The sequence below is a fragment of the Ipomoea triloba genome, chromosome 3 (genome assembly GCF_003576645.1).
Source record: "Ipomoea triloba cultivar NCNSP0323 chromosome 3, ASM357664v1".
NCBI lineage: Eukaryota > Viridiplantae > Streptophyta > Magnoliopsida > Solanales > Convolvulaceae > Ipomoea > Ipomoea triloba.
Genome location: NC_044918.1, coordinates 17,602,096 through 17,619,605, shown reverse-complemented (window position 1 = coordinate 17,619,605; position 17,510 = coordinate 17,602,096). Strand labels below are relative to the sequence as shown.

At 37.3% G+C, this 17,510-nt stretch overlaps 2 protein-coding genes and 1 pseudogene across 4 annotated transcripts; 1 reads left to right on the top strand and 2 right to left on the bottom strand.

The window, feature by feature from the left end:
• Positions 1-880: 880 nt before the first annotated feature.
• Positions 881-7,887, bottom strand: LOC116014388 (protein tesmin/TSO1-like CXC 5). 3 transcript variants are annotated; one of them, XM_031254437.1, is made up of 8 exons: positions 7,057-7,887; positions 6,083-6,193; positions 3,761-3,938; positions 3,287-3,652; positions 2,978-3,081; positions 2,803-2,897; positions 1,537-1,938; positions 881-1,394 (listed from the first exon to the last, which is right to left on the bottom strand). In XM_031254437.1, exons 1-8 carry the CDS (start codon positions 7,452-7,454, stop codon positions 1,159-1,161), a joined length of 1,890 nt encoding a protein of 629 aa, XP_031110297.1. In that variant the 5' UTR covers positions 7,455-7,887; the 3' UTR covers positions 881-1,158. The 3 variants fall into 3 exon arrangements, with proteins under 3 accessions (XP_031110297.1, XP_031110298.1, XP_031110299.1); XM_031254438.1 differs by having other exon boundaries at positions 3,296-3,652; positions 7,057-7,886; XM_031254439.1 differs by having other exon boundaries at positions 1,256-1,454.
• A 1,338-nt stretch (positions 7,888-9,225) lies between these two features.
• Positions 9,226-13,578, bottom strand: LOC116013284 (RNA-binding protein EWS-like). Its single transcript, XM_031252953.1, has 3 exons — positions 13,336-13,578; positions 10,145-10,442; positions 9,226-10,063 (listed from the first exon to the last, which is right to left on the bottom strand). The coding sequence occupies exons 1-3, from the start codon at positions 13,508-13,510 to the stop codon at positions 9,505-9,507; spliced, it is 1,032 nt and encodes a 343-aa protein (XP_031108813.1). The 5' UTR covers positions 13,511-13,578; the 3' UTR covers positions 9,226-9,504.
• A 338-nt stretch (positions 13,579-13,916) lies between these two features.
• On the top strand, positions 13,917-14,633 carry LOC116012996 (annotated as a pseudogene).
• The last annotated feature ends 2,877 nt before the right edge of the window (positions 14,634-17,510 follow it).

Sequence of the window (17,510 nt, the reverse complement as noted above, 5' to 3'; positions counted from 1 at the left end):
TATTAAAAAGACTTCAAAGTACCAAAGATTTTGTAATTTAGTGGCACCCAATCATATCCTAATATTGACTTTTTAATACTACCCTATAGCACGTACTCAATTTGTTATAAACTTTTAATATATTAAAGATGTATTTTTTATGGTCCACATACAAATTTGTTAATGGAGGGTGACCTGTCATGGTCCCATGTGAAAGGTTGTCTTGTTCTATCCCAGGAACAGTAACATGTTGGTTTTACCTAGCCAACTTAAGTTAAGTCTGTTCCAACATATGTGAGTCTAACTTATATTGACCTCTCTATTCAAGGTTATTGTTTTTGACAAATACCTATTGACATATCTATTCTAGGGTTAATGTAAACAATTGACAAATACTGACGTAGACTGCAACTTAATGAATAAGCGACATATGTGCAATGATTATTAATGCTATTTTCAATTTGGCTAAATGATTAACAATTCGTGAACTTGTGGTCCAGTGGCATCAAACTCTCCCCTTTATATAGGTGGTGGTGGTTATGAACAGATATTGCATTGTAATAGAGTCAGTAGTATTCAAAAAAAAGATTAACAATTCGTGCTGGACGATGTCTTAAATGTCTTTTTCAATTGCTAATAAAAAAATTATAATAAATATGTTGGTTCATGTTGATTTATAAATAAATAAATCATAACAATGACATGTTATCAATTTGAGACTTTGAGTTAAGTAAATACTAGTCATTATTTGAAAAGATTTTAGTTTATTAAAAATTTAAATATACACTTATCATTAATAAAATCACATATTAAATGAGTAAAATACTATTCACATCTTCAAAGAAAGCTAAATGCGACCCGCATGAACAGCTCAACTAGTCATAGGGATTAAGTTTGAGAGTAAAGAAAAGCTAAATGCATTAACATTTAGATAAAGTTAATGGAACGTCGACGAAAACTTTTTTACTCAAATTATATCAGTGATCAATGTAAAGAAAAAAAAAATCCTATGGAGCAGGTTAGCTCTTTATGAATGGTGCCCAAAATAATAAGCACTAATGCATCAAAGAAAAAGCCGAATGAACAATTGCCTAATGTTACAGGATGCATCAGTGCTGGGCAAATCTGAAGCTACATCTCTCTCTCTCTCTCTATACACTCTCTCTCTCTCTCTATCTCTCAGTTCTTTGGTTTCTGATCCCCATTCTTGGCTGCTTGGGAAACAACAGGGTGGGGACTACTAACACCGCCAACACTAGTTGAGGAACTTACCGTTTCAGGGGCTCTCGAGGGAGGCGGAACAGTTGCAATGGCCACACCGTTGCTATAGGCTTCCGGTTGAGTCCCGTTGTTGATGACGATGCCTTTTTGGTAAACCGAGTCTGAAGCTCGGGCCATTGATGAACATTTTGTTTCTGTAGTGAAACAATACATGAATGTCAGTATCAACCCCCACTAGAGATTGACCCTATGACCTGTAATACAGAGGGAGGGATCAAATCTGATGCTATTGAAATACTGAAATAATTTAGTTTTTTAAGAAAAATAGAAACTTGCCTTTTATTTCTCCCAATGTAATAAGTCTGTTGAGACAATCGCGAAACTTTGTCAAAACAATCCTCTCCTGCTCGGCATAGGCTTCTGTCATGGCTTTCCCATGAGACAACTGAGAAGATGTGTTGCAAATGCTTGTTGATTCATTAGGGGAACCAGCAGCAGCAAACACCGTGTCCTGCTCATCGCACATCAGCGCCAATGTTCCCGGAGACATTGGCCTTTCTTTTGACACATCAGCAGTATCCGAACTGCGCACACTTGTACCTTTTTTATCATCTTGGCTCCCACTGGAACAATTGTCAGGCAAGACCTTCCCCATAGAACCTTTCTGATTCTCTAACTGTTCTTGAGACAATGAAGGAGCAGATGTTTCTCTCTGGTCCTCTCTCGCATTCTTTTCATCTGGATGCGTTACAACAATTTGTAATCAGAAAGAAAATTTAGGCAACAGAACTCAACACCCTTTGACTAAAAAGTGGTAGAAGCATTTGTCTTTAACAATTTTGCTGTTTTCAATTAATCTGTGCAACTACTTTCACACTGAGAACGTCATTATTATGATTCAGGAGTCAGGACAAAGATGGGCATCTTAGTCTTAAACGAATGAACCAATGAGTAAATGAAGCACTTTAAAGATAAGAGAACAAGGAGGAAGGTAAAAAGACAGGTTTTTAACAGTAACATTAGGAAACCCTGTTGTTCCAATAATTATATCAGGACCCCCAACCACACAAAAGTCGTGATGATAAATATTATTCAAGAAATGGCATCAAAAAGTGCTTATAATATACACACTTATACATATGGAAATTTCTACAATGCCTCTTTCCAAAAATGGAAGTGAAGGTATTTTGGTAATGTCAACAAGGTTGAGAAAGAAGGAAATGAAGTAACAACTGACAAAAAGCCACCCCACCCCTACCCACCCAACACATGCACACACTCACACTTCTTTTCCCTTGTTTGGCAAAAAGACATTGTATAAGCTCCCTAAACACGTGTGCACAAAAATAGATTAATGGAATTACAAAATTTGTTATGACCAATGAAAAAAGTTAAAGTATGATGGTAATTATTTAATAAAAATATAAAATAGTAAAGATGATTTTTAGTGAAGAATATAAAGGGGTAGAATAGGAAATTAGGAATATCAATGTAATTTTCCCCTTCCCATCACACTTGATTTAAGCCCTTGGTATAATTATAATATATAAATGACTTACACAAAGAAAGGTTTCGATTATTTTAGTTGGCAACTATATTTACCTGCAAGCATCTTGGCAGCTTGTCTAGAAGAATAGACCAAAACTGAACAAAGCTCTTTCACATCCAGTGGTTGGATCATATCTGCTAACAAAGACCTTCAACCGCAGTAGATTTAGTCAATTTACTTGGCATGTATTAGAGATTTAAAAGGACACTCTAATGTATTTACTTGTACCTGTAAGTAAATTTTGAAGGTCCCATTGCAGCTGAATTACCAACACGAGCATTGGGAATAGAAGACATTGAAGATGATGGTACAGAAGATTTAATATGGTTCGCCTGTAAGTACCAGAAACACATTTAACGCTTGTTAGTAATATTATGAGTTTGTCTCTGAGCTAACTGGATGTTTTAATTTCTAAGGAAAAAAAAAAGAGTATCATTTAAAGTGAAAACGCATATGATTATATGAAGAACGCTATAAAATGCAACTAGCATTCAACCAATTAACCAGTTAGTAATATTTCAAGCATAGAGGACAGACATTATCCACCTGCGGAAACTGCCCAAATGTGTGAATTGGGTTTTTCATTGTTGACCCAAAAAAGAGCTCCTGACCCTTTCTCTTCTTGTTAACTGGAGGAGACCCATAACCAGATGCTCCAATTGCACCAGTTATTGCAGCATTTGCCGCTTGCTGCAGATATGCCATGTGATTAGCATGATCTCCATGGAAGAGAGCCTGCCTCTCTTCACTTCCTTCAAAATTTTTGCAGTCCATGCATTTGCAATTTTCTGAACACAGAATGTTAGCTTGGAAACACTCACAATACTTTTTAAGACACCCTGATTTTTTGCAGTGGCATCCTTTGTTATGTTTTCCCAACACTAAGCCATCTCCAGTTTCCTCCTAAATTGTAAATGATAAAACATAATTAGAAAGATCAACTGTGTAATAACAATTAAATTATTTATACATCAATTATGAATTCACTTTGGTTTCGAGTTGTGACAGTACCCTATTGTCCCGGACTCCATGGGGACTGCTAGCAATTTTAGGCCTGAAAGCATTTGGATTACGCTCCAATGTAGCTTCAACAGCTTCTCGTCTGGCAGCTTCATTTTCAACATTATTGTGACAGTTTACACAGTTGCACCCATCGCAATAAATACCTGATGCAAAGCATTCACAGTACCTGATCCATAACAAAGAAAAAACAGAAAGGAAAAGAATATCATATGTATGTCATGACTCTCAAAACGGCAAAGACAAAAATAATCCTTAAATAGTTAAATAAGTTTCAATAAATGAATTGGAAGAGAGTAGATTTAACAGTTGCAACAACCAAATTGCAAAATGAGGATTTATGTCATGACTCTCAGTAGCATATATACTACAGTTTTTTCCATCAACTAGATGAACCAAATCAGGATTAAAACTGGTTAAGTGATTAACTAATGTCATAACTATAGGTTTATAGAAAACAAAAATAATAGAGCATTATCTATCTTATCATGATAACCTAAAAACTAAATGATCATCAACACAACCACAGCTTCCCTTATGTAGTTTCGTTTATTTTCTCCATTATTTGTGATAGTAGTTAATAGTAATAGCTACACACAGCATTGATGAAACATAACAAACAATAAAAATTAGAATTACAAGTGGATGCTATGTTCTTAATGAATCAAGTAGCAACAATTGTATGCAAATGTTTTGATGTCCTATTGAGACATCTCTAAACTAAAAATAACATCAGATTAGCATATCATAGATTTCATAAAAATCTGTCTTGAAGGTTTATTCAGTTATTCTTAGTTCTTACACATGTAGGCTAGTAAGATAATCGCATCGTATGCCATGGTCAAGTTTTTGTTAGATCAACAGAACCATGATAAAATATTAAAACAAAAACATAGTCCTATAAGTTATTAAGTATTCCAAGGAACTACAGTTCCTAATGCTCATAGACATTGATCAAACATTTTATTCTTATGTGAATACACCAATTTAGTTAGAGAGAATTATCAACTAAAATCGGTGTTTATGAACAAAATGGAATATACAAAAACTTACTCCATATTTTATAGCAATAAAAGAATAATCTGTTCAATAGTAGAGCAGGCAAATAATTAAGTACAAGCATTTCATTTTGCAATCTTTTGAAATTGAGAAGTATCAGGCTAAATCACCTATCCATGTTACTGCACTCTCATTGAATAAGTGAGAAAAAAAAAAAAAGAATACACAAATGAGAAACAACTTGGTCAATATAAACCTGAAACACAAAGGCAAGGCATAAGAAAGCAGTGAAATTTTCTCTTAAATAATTTGAGATCTTTTTCCTAGGTGCATGCGCATACTAGTAACAGTGATTATAGTATTGATAATAAATTTTAAAAATGAAAATAATTTTTAAAATGAATCAAAACAAAAACAAACATGAAGTTTAGACATTAAGCTTGTCATTAGTCCCCTTGCACTTCATGTCAATACATGATATAAATATCATCTCATAGCAGGAATTAAGAACTCTAAATAAATGGTCTCTGCCTTCCATAAAAAATTTAAAAAAATAGCATTACTTATTGTTAGAATCTAAGATCGGGCCGAGGTCACTTGACTGGGTTATAATGCACATGGGCCAAACCACATTAAAATATTGAATCCAATCAAATGAATCAATTAGTTAATCTAACCAATGGCCTTATAAACCCATATGTTTCTCTCTTAATTTTCAATGTGGGACTCTTAAGTCTTAACACTTATTAATCAAAACTTGAAACCCAAACCAGACAATCAATATCTAGGACTTTAAGGGTATATTTTTCACAAACTTCAAATGAGAATTATAATCTTTATATGGAAAGTTATATTCCCAATTCGCGCCAGATATGTGGTAATTATTTGTATACCTAACACAAATTCAGTGTGAGACCTTCAAGTACATGCAATTTTTACAATTATTTATTACATTTCTAAGATCACAGGAGTGGACATGCATAAGCACATCCTTTTGAGAGAACATATACATCTTAGTTAAATACAAAATTTCTAACAGCACAAATCCACAGCTCCACTCAAGCACCAGGAAAATAAGCAAAAACAAAATAAATGGAAGCTCAAACATTACAATTTCTTCCATCATTTCTCTATTAGGAATTACAGTAGGCACCTACAGACCAACTTGCACCCATTTTAGGCTACATGTTCAAGCCATTATTATTTTACCAAGTAAAGGTCCTCCTTATCATGGAACTTATCTAATGCAACATGCAAACCTTATTCATCAGTAATTCATTACATCAAAAGAGCAAAAAAAGTAAAAAAACTTACAATTTCAAACATCGAGAGTGTTTGCAATTACACTGCTTTTGCTTCTTTGGAGTACCATCTTTTACTTCAGCAGCACTTTGCCTTGGTCTTGCCCTTGGGGATTCTGGTTTCCTGGAAAAGTAAAAGAAACCAGTATGACATATTTTGCCGGCAAAATCAGTAGTAACCATTAAGGCTGGAGTTTACCCAAAAATTGTATTTTAAATGCTAATAGCTCAAAGGAATGAACAATAAAAATTTATGTGATTCCATAGTTTGTGACAAAGAGGAGATCTTGTTTGATTTGTCAACAGCAGATTCTAATTAGTTGGAGTTTGCTAAAAAGGACACAGTAATAGATTAATAGGTAATAGGTTCATGGGAAATTCAAATATGTGCATGGAATCAACTTCTTTGCAAAAGGGAACTGCAAGCAAATCAAGAAAGTCATTTCAAGTCCATCTAAATAAATGTGGGTAGCACAGGAGCCAAATAGAAAGTTGGAAGTGAAGGACAATGCTAATCCATAACTGACTACCAACTTCATTAACAGCCTCGCCAAATATGCAAGCAGTAGAACTCTCATTGACAACCTTCAAAGTCCAATTCCCTCTGGTAGAATTTCAGACATATCTTATCAACAAAGGGGCACTGATATAGCAAGTTTCACCCAGCCTTACTCCAAAAATTAATGCTTTAGCACTATATAATCATACTGCTCAACAACAGATCAAAGGAAATGCCAATGAAAGCTTGCATCTTTACATCTTAAAGAAAATTCATTCAATCAGTAACTACAAGAGTGCTGAATTTTAATTGATTAAGATATTCAAACAAATTACAGAGCTTTGTGGCAAAGCGCAAAGCAGAAATAGATAAATGACGTTAAATTTAGGAAATAACATAGCACACCTGACCTCCAAGATCCATTTTTTAAAAATAATTATGAAATTTTACTATAAATAATGCTATGGCATATCATTACAATGACTTACAGAGGTCGTATTTGAGGAAGATGGGGCTGCGCAGGGGGTTGCTGCATCGGCATCAATAGTATATGTTGTTGTTGTGGCTGCGAGTGTGGCTGTAATTGTGGCCGTGGAGGGTGGCTTGGCTTCACCATTAGCTGCGGCTGCAATTGTGGGCGTGGAGACTGGCTAGGCTTCCCCACCTGCGGTTGAATCTGTCCATGATGCTCCGAGAAAATGGCCGCCGCAGCACTGCCATCTCCTCCTCCAGCGCCGCCGCCGCCAAAACCCGTGAAATCCAGCTGCCTCGCGAGCTTCTTTGTCGGAACATCCGGTGACGCAAGTACCGGCGCCGCGGCCACTGTCGAAGCCACCTCCGGTTGTGACCTCTTTGGAGGGAAATCCCCTCCCTCACTTTTCTCCATTCAAAACGATAATAATTCGCCGCAGAAATAAAAATAAAAATAAATACACAGATTAAATTAAATAACACCTCACAGATTCCCCACTCCGAAAATCCGAAAATCCCAGAAATTCAACAAATTCCCAATTCCAAACCAGTATCTGGCAAATTCAAATTCGATATCGAAACAGTGTCAACACTCATCACTCATCACGCAGCTCAGATTCAAAGGAGAGACCAAAAAAAAATCCTCCGAATGTCGGCTTCAAAATCTTCAGTCTTTCGACCTCAATCTACTAAAAAATCGATCCTTACAGCACACAAATACGCCCGCGCAAATCCTTGTATGCGTGTGTATGTATATGCGGAGAGAGAAAAGGAGGGATTTTCTTTCGAAGAAGAAGAAGAAGAGCAAGTAGGCTTGTCTCGCTCTTCCTCCCTCTCTAGCTTTTGAATTTCAATTTCATAATATTTTGACGGTCAGATTGTGCGACAGCCTCATCGTACGGGCTTTATTTGGGCGTTTAATCGATGGCCGAAATTCATAGAACCTTCGAACGCTGCTTTTCAACCGTTGGATTGAATGAATTTGCAATGAGTTTAATGTGTGTGGGTGCACGAGGGGAGAATGTATCCGCTGCTCGTGCGTTACTATCAAGAGTGGCAGGTATCCAATCAAATCGCGCCACGTTTCCAGTGTTTTTTTTACTTTCTACTTTCTTTTTTTTGTGTTCTGTTCTGAAGAGGGAACTCAGTGAAGCAATAGTAACATGAGACACTAACATAAGAAACTAACATAGTAGTAAGGCTTTCCTCAATACTTAACGATTTTTGAGTAGATTTTGTCGGTGTGATTAAGAAAGAGAAAATGATAGTAGAGAAAAAAAAAATGAAAAGTAAAATAGATTAAATTTACATGAGGTGCAGTGTTTTCTGTCCTGTGGGCCCCACTCCAACCTATCAACATTTCAAATTTGCAGGAGAAAAAAACCCATAAAACTCCCTTCACATTTGTTGAAAATCCACATATTGCATTTTACCATTCTAAAAACTCTCCAAATCTGTCATTGGGGACCTAACATTACGTTTTATTGGAATAAGGAAATTAGAGGCAAATGGATAGTAATTTTGTAGGAATTTATTATATATTTGTATACTTTTTAAACAGTATGATGTATATAATTTATACATTTAGAAGTTATTATTTATGCCTTATAAATTAGAAACTTACAATTTTAAGAATTAAAACCAAATGTTTTTTTTTGAAAATAATTAAAACCAAATGTTAAAATAATCATTTTTAATATTGACGGGTTTCTAAATCTCTAAGACTCCAATATAATTGGTTGACTCGACGAAATAAACCCCTTTTAAATTTTGATAGCAATAGTTGAAGATAGGTACAGGACAGAAAGCAATTGGCATTGATAGAGTAGCGGAATACGTGGTTGAATGATTGGAGGTATTGTTGGGTAAAAAAAGTAATGATATTTTGGCGCTAAAGAGTAGACGACGTCGTTGAAGGGAGGTGGGGGTTTTTTTTTTTTTTTTTTTGAAAACAAAGACTAACCAACCAAGTCACTTAAGATCTTAGAAAACGTGCTTTTGCTGACAGACCTGTGGAATTGTTGGGTACCGTTACTGTATTACACAACAAAAAATTACCATTTCCCATATCATATTCTGTATCACTGTATCTTGCATTTCAATAATCAAAAAATAAATTTGTGGTATAATAATAATAATAATAATAATTTTTTTTTTTGAAACAAATAATAATAATAAAGCACTCATTGAACAAAACGAATTAGTTTCCCTGAAGCACATTAGTTGCTAATAAATTTAAAAAGAGTTTTTTTATTTTAAAAAAAAAAGAAAAAAAAAAGCAATAAAAGGGGCTGCACAAAGCAACAATTTGAGAAGGTAGTTTGGCACACATACGCGGACGAAACTCCAGCAAAGAATCCCAGAATTACAGCCAGCAAACAAAATCATGAGAGGTTCCCCTTGTCCACTTGGAACTAAACAAGAGTCTAAATATCACACAAATAATAACTAAGGCATCATGGCAATCATCTCCGGCCCCTACCTGCGAACATATTGCGACGGTAGTCCTTTGCCGTTGCCTCACCTCTGATTGGGGAGCGGCTCCTCTTTCTGATATCACGAGCCCATTGGTCACCACGAGTTGGCATGGCTGGTAGTGGGGGTGGAGGAGATGGCAATCGCCTTTCATAACCTCTCCTTTCAGGTAAGAAGGTCTCCCTTCCACGATCTCTGTTGTGGCCCCAATCAAGCGCTGGTCTATCAAACCTACCCCTGCCCCTATAATCTTCATCCACGAAATCTGTCATATCTCTGCGCAAAGGGGGATCGGGGAACCTTCCTTCATATCTTGGATGCGGAAAACCGGCTCTAAAATCTCTAGGATCATCCCTAGCCCACGCACGAGGAGGGGACCTGTGGCCATTAATAAACCTTCCGGGAGAACGGTCCATTGGGGGCCCAGGAACTCTTCGAAGAGGAGGAGGGGCATAGCCTCTCCTAGGAGTAGGACTCCCAGAAGATGCATAACGCAAACTCTTGCAGTTGTTACAGTACTCACGCCTTGCAAAGTTCAAGTTGTTGCACCTGAAATATCAAAGAAACTTTGTAAGAAAATGACACGGCAGTTCAAGTAAAAGCAAATAAATAGGGAATGGTGCAACTTACAAATGGCATATCCAGTCACCTTCTCTTGGCCGTACATTTGGATTACTTCTAGCCACATTTTCCCCTTTGAATGAACCAGGAGCATTACCAGGGCGATCATAGCTCCTACCAACAAACCTGTTGCTCTCCCTCCCTCGTCCATACGGGGGTGAGTAGTCTCGATATCTACCAGGATCTCTCCCATTGCCAAATCCATGACCACGTGGTGGACCACCAGGGTGAACAAAATCTGGACTGAATTGACGATCCGTATTTCTATGGCGCACAGGAGAAACAGAACCTGCACGCATTCTATATCCTGAAAAAAGCCAGTGAAGCTCAGAAGATAAGAAACACGGTACCATAACCAAAAACTAGGCCAGTTCCACTTATATTAATGTGGAACCCATGATATGACAATCCGCTATGCCTGCAACAGTTTGCCTTTGTTGAGGCCATCATCTTGTCAAGAATAACAGAAAACAATAACATGAATTGATCTCAGCGAATTACCGCCTTGAAATTATCCCAATGCAACTGTTTAGTGATACCGGTAAAAACAACCGAACCCAAGAGTATCCACACCTCAAAGTCAAGTAATCATGACCGTTTAGCATGTAATAAGCACAGTTATTACGTGTGAAGCCAATGCCATTAAATTTATAACCCAAAACACAGTTTAAATTAGGTTCCTCTAAATATCCCATACTAAAGCCCATATTTGTTGATTCAAAGCATCAACCCAGATAATTCAACTAATTATTCATTGGCAACCTCATTCCAAGTGTTAGTAAACCAAGTGTACAGCAGAATTAGTTAACCACAATAGTCGACAGTCCACTAAAACTAAAGTCTACATCCTTTTTAAAAGAAAGGAGCATAGAGATAACCGCTGACCAATAAAAAATTACAAAGAAATGAACAGAAAAGACTGCTACCAACCACAGAGATAACTACCCTTAGGTCTTAACCAACCCCATTCAACAACCAACTTAGTAGTTTGTCAAGGATATTGAAATGAAAAACCCTATAGCTTTCCAGCAGATTTCTAAAAGAACCAAATAGTTTTTTTCCACAAATGTAATTTCAACCAATGCAGCATCTCTGATGCAAAATACCACTCCTCAGAAAGGCTAGTAAGCACAATACAAACCCTATTTAAGTTTCCAAATAGATGGAATTAAAAATTCCCCAAGAAAGCACTCTTGCTTGTTCTGAAACTAAAAACTGCTACAGGAAGCAAATGAGACATTCATTAGTCACCAGTGCACCCAGGCCCAAATAACACATGATCCGATAGCAGTAAAAGAATGTCATCCACCCAAAACCCACCGCACCAGTGATGGAAAGTATCTCTTCACTTATATTTCATCTGTCACTGCTCATCATTCTTATGGAGTTTCCACCAATAAGCTGTTGACAACCCCGACTTTTACTGCTAATTTTTACTCTGTAGATTAACCAATGGCATCATTGAAGTTCCCAAATATCTTACCATATCAACTTCCATGGCAATCACAAATTTCTCAAAGCCATTCAGAAGACACTCAGAAAACATATTAAGATAGCGTGCATCTTCCTTTAATAAGTCTGCAGAGTGAGGGAGCTTTATGCAACCAGCCAGCAACTTCACATAACAATCTCAAGATCTTAACAATATCTTTTCATGGATGTAATCATACATTATCATCAATAAAGATCCCATGAAATTCCAATACCCAGATATAGTTACCAAGTTATGACTGACCCACAGGTCATGCACATCTGTCCTTCAAAATCATTTTTCATGTGCAGATTTAACAATTCAAAACCCTAAAATGAATATTTTGACCAAATCCTTCATCAATACCCACACTAATGTGCCTTCCTCAAGACTCAAGTTCTTGCACCAGGCAACATACACAGCTGTAAAACACAGTAACAAAATTATTCACATCTCAACACTCTGGAAATGACCCTTAACAACAAGTGAAGGAATAAAAAAGGTTGGACACTTTTGTAGCATATCTGACACCGGCAAACTGAAAATATAACTCTTACTTTGTAAAGGCATGCACGCATTGCATGACTAAAATCTTTCATGCAGAAATGCTAAAGATCTCACTATATACTTCAAAATAACAGTCTACCACAATCAAAACACAAGAGAGGTTATGGACAAAGATTGAACATGAAATATGGAGTTAACAATGAAGTACGAAACCTATTCACTATAGCTTTACTTTATAAGACATTTGAATCTGCAAATAAAGCACAACAAACCAGACTCTTATTCAAAATACACCTTTCCTATGGCTAAAGAAAGATATGATGGTACTGAAAGAATATCATATGGAATACTTGGCAGAGATGAGAAAATGCCTTATGATTTACGAACACAAGTAGCAATTTAAAGCGTTATATTAAGTAGAAATGTTTGACCTTTATTTCAGGATTACATGCATTTATGGTGTCAAAGTACTTGACAGGATATTTTCAGCACATCAGACAACTAGATGGATATTGGACTATAGCAAAACATATCGCAATATCTGACCTTTAACAAAAGATTATACTTTTGAAAATATTTTTTTTTTTTGTTTTTAGTTTCTTTTGTGTGTGTGACCTGTGCACTTAAGATGAAAATTAAAGCATATCAGATACTTTAGGCACAAAAGCAAAGTCAACTGGGAAAGCTATATCCTTTCAAATGCCAAAATTCATCGCTTTAATCCTGAGTCAATGGAGTTTCAGACATACTGTGGAGTGTGGATTACATATTTAGACCTAAATATAAATAAATAAACAACAAAAAATAAAATTAAAAATCATTTACAAAACTAATAACTTTCGCCAGCATACAGGAGATGAAATTAGACTGATCCTATGGTCCTTAATCCTTCAATCCATGATTTGTAACAGAAAGGACCCTGTTAAATACCTACCTTTCTCAACAAAGAAGACGAAGAAAAGAGAAGAAAAATATGATACAAAAGACTCTTTTAAATCAGTAAAACATCACAATTTAGCATGCAGAAGCTGATATGCTAATTGCTAAGCACATCTGAATATCCGATTTGCATATAGAGTATTGAGCAAATTATTGACAGGTCCTTAATGATTCATAATTTATGCTAATCCAAAATCCAAACCAACAGAATTCATGAATCCAAATTTGACTCGGGCAAAGAGGTAGCAAGAGAAATACAGTAGACAATTAGTAAGAGACGAACCATGGCCGTCCGGCAATCGATTGGAGCGAGAATACGGAGGTAGATCCCGATGGACCTCGCCAGTTTCGTAGTCGGTTCCACCGCCTCCGCCGGCGGCCGCTCCGCCACCGCTATCGGTGGGCCGTACAACAAGGCTGCTGAGGTGCGGCGTCGCCTGGTCCTTCTCTCGCGACATCTCTCACTCTCGTATCGCGTGGTGTGGGTCGTACCGTCGTGATACACTCCGTATACTATAACTCTATAGGACGATGCCCACTGCGTACTGAAAAATATAAATCAGAATAAAATATTTTTTACAAAATTCTCAATGATTACGATTCCATAGGGTACTCAAAATCGGAATAAACCAATTTTTTAAAAAAGAATAAGGGTCAAATTGGCCACTGAACGTAGCGTGATAGTGCAATCATGCCACTCGATCAAAAAAACATTCAATTGGCCCACTTAACTGCGCAAATACACCCGAATTCACCAGATAACCGGTTCTCACAGTTTGTTTCCGGTTATCCGCTGATGTGGCGGCCAACATGGCAGTCTGATTGTTTTATTGTCTTATTTTGCTTCATAGTCGTCGTTTTTGAATGGGAGCTGAGTCTGATCATGAGGTACATATTTGGACGGAGAGAGAGAGGAGGAAGAAGATGAGGAATATGTTCTCCAATCTCCATGCTTTGCTTCCTCAACTTCCTCCAAAGGTAATTAGTGATTAGTAGTAATATAATTGATTGATAAGATCGAGATAGATTTGATTATTGTCATTTATTTGCAATCGAACGAACGGATTTGGATCTATGTAATGAATACATTTTGCAGGCGGACAAATCCACCATTGTTGACGAAGCTGTGAACTATATCAAAACCCTACAACAGACTTTGCAGAAGCTACAGACTCGAAAGCTGGAAATCCTCCATGGATTTAACTCCAATAATCCATCGCCGTCCATTTTCGGCTCACAGAAACTCAACGCCGAGCTTACTACGAGGGAGGCGTTCCTGGTCGCGATCATCATCAAGGATCTTACGGCGCTCTGGCTTCCTTCATCGGATCATCATCCGCCCCGCCTCAGCCGCCGGCGTTCCAGACCTGGACTTCTCCGAATGTTATCCTGAATGTTTGCGGAGACGATGCTCAAATCAGTCTTTGCTGTCCTAAGAAGCCAGGCCTCCTTCAGGCCATTTGCTTCGTTCTGGAGAAGCATAAAATCGAGGTGGTTTCTGCTCAGGTTTCATCGAATCATCACCGCACTAGTATTTCCGGCGCTCAATTTTGTGATTTTGCTTCGTCGTCGTCGTTTTGAATGGGGATTTACACGGTGGAATGTTATGCGAAGGAAAATAAGAGAATAAAACAATCAGACTGCCATGTTGGCCGCCACATCAGCGGATAACTGGAAACAAACTGTGGGAACCGGCTATTTGGTGAATTCGGGTGTATTTGCGCAGTTAAGTGGGCCAATTGAACGTTTTTTTGGTCGAGTGGCCTGATTGCACTATCACGCTACGTTCAGTGGCCAATTTGACCCTTATTCCTTTAAAAAATAAAATCCTAAATAATTATGCTTCCAACTGATTTGATTAGTAGGAAAAGAAATTCTTTTTTTATTCAACAATTTTTAAAAAAATTAAATGATCATGTTTGGTTGATAAAAAAATTCGTTAAAAATTAAATTTCTAGATTATGAAGAATTTAATTTTACCTTAAACTTTTTATATTCATCTCAAAATTTAAATTTACCACTGAAATTCAAAACATCCTAGATCATCTCCCAACTAGAAGTAATAAACAGAGCCTTTGAAAGGACCAAGAACGATAAGAATGTAGCAGGACAAAGCCACTTGAAGCAATTATATTTGTGCAAACCGCAAGAAGGTTTTGTTAAAATTAGCACGGATGGTGCTGTCGATATTGGTTTTGGCAAAGCAAGTGGTGGTGGGGCTATTAGAGATAGTAATGGCCATTGGGAAGCATGATTTGTTTGTTCTATTGGCATATGTACGCTAGTGGAAGCGGAAGCATGGGCTCTCCTTAGAGGTATACAGCTTGCCAATTTGCTGGGCTTCAAGAAGATTAGTCTAGAAAGTGATTCAAAAGAGGTAGTCGAGGGTCTATGTCTCAATAAGATACCTAGCATGGTAGTGCATAATCTCCTAACGGCATGCAGATGTGAGCTAAGCCGCTGTGATCAATGGCAGATCTCTTCAGTTGCACGAGAGCAGAACCAACTAGCCGACGCGCTTGCTGCTATTGGGAAAAGCCTCCCTAAAGGATTCCATGTTCTTGAAAACCCTCCTAATGAGGTGTTTCATGTTCTGCTCGATGATGCATACAGTGTCCCTATGTAGCGCCAAATCTGTAATAATTGATCACTTGTAATTCTTTGGGTCTCCCCCTTCCAAATTAAAAAAAAAAAAAAAAAAACTTTCGACAGGCTACACATACGTGTGTTTTTTCAAGCTAATCAGCTAAGCATTCTCAATACCGCTCACATTAGGGCTCGTATCAATGACTTTCCATTTGGGAAAACCAATGAGATTATATCAGGTTTTATGACTTGTGTTGCAATTGTGATTTTTATTGTTGATGCTTGTAATTAAAGGCCTAAATTACTTGTGTCTTGCTGTAATTGTGTCTTGATGAAAGTTATGATATATATTAGAGCACCCACTTTGCACTTGACTTTTGCACCTTGGGAAATGACATATTTGTTAAGTGGTTTTATCTAGATTATATTGTTTGTTCGTGATTTGTTATGTTGTCTAGCTAATGGGAGTGAGTTTGTTTCACTTGTCCTATTGCGTGTTTGAATTATGAGAGTAATTATTTCGCTATTGAATGCAATCATCCACACTTGTTTGAACCCAAATTAAATATTTCACTTTAGGTTGGCACTAGGTGATTAAACATTTGACCCCAAAAATCTCATTCTTACTCTCGTGTATTTCTCAATTTGCTTGCCTTGTTCTTGTTAATTACTTATACTTTTGTAGTCAATTATCCATCGTTTTTGTTAGGATTAGCTTCAAAGAATTGATTAATAACTAGTGCTTAATACGCCCCACTTCATTGTGGATCGATAACCCAAATACTTTGGGTATTTGTTTGTCAAATAGTGAATTCTTTTTTTGGTCCTATTGTTATTGGTGTGTTTCCAGTTTTAGTTCGCTTTAGTTATTTTTGCCACATTGAGACTATATTTATTAAATGTGTTCCACATTTGGTCAAACGTTAAGTATTATGTTTAATGGTCGTTTGTGGCAGGGTTATTATCATCTTTTTTGAGGTGCGTGATGCAGTAGAGTTGAGGTGCATCTCAAACCATTCCAATTGATTGCAACCGGTGGTCTGAAATTGGAGTTGTTCACGTTCCTCTATGCAAGAAAGTCCTCATCGAGCGCCGTTGCTGTGGCTCTGGCGACGACAAAATTAACGCCGTGAGCGAATGAGCCGTTGGTGTTCAGGTAGGCAAGGAATGGGAACTTTAGAGTGGCAGCGATAAAGTCAACGATGAGATGGCCGTCGGATATCCGACTTGTGGGTTTTCCGAAGAAAGTCTGTCACGAAATTTACGCCATAATTGTATTGCGGCGTAGTATTAGTTAGATTCCAGGGCTAGATTTGTCATTTTAGAAAAACGATTGATAGCGCGAAATGAGACGCGTGGCAGAGTGCGGGAAGCGACGAGATTCCCACCGCACGGAAATGTTTTCTTCGCCGACCAGTTGTTATTAAAAGCAAAAGTAGATGTGACAAATAAATCCAGGCTTAGATCTATTTTATTTATTGATTTTTTATTTACATTTTATCCCAAGACTATGGTGATATTTATAATTTTGATCTATAACTTTTAAAATTTGCACAATTAGTCTGCAAGTATTAATTTCTTAGTACCAATTGTCATTTCGGTGAAATCTCCATAATTTTTCATCACCAATGGGAGAAAGCAAAAGATAGTATAGTACCCTTTTATGTGCAGTCTACAATCTTTAATGGCGTCTTCTTCTTTCTCACTGCTTTCATTCCTTTCCTTTAGCCTTCGATGCCAACTCCCCGCCCTTTCCCTCCTTCAAACGCATCTACGAGTTCGGCGATTCCCTAACCGACACCAGAAACTTAATCCGCCTCCCAGGCCCGGAGGCAGGGGTATTCCCCCCCCCCCCTGAACACCTCCCTTACG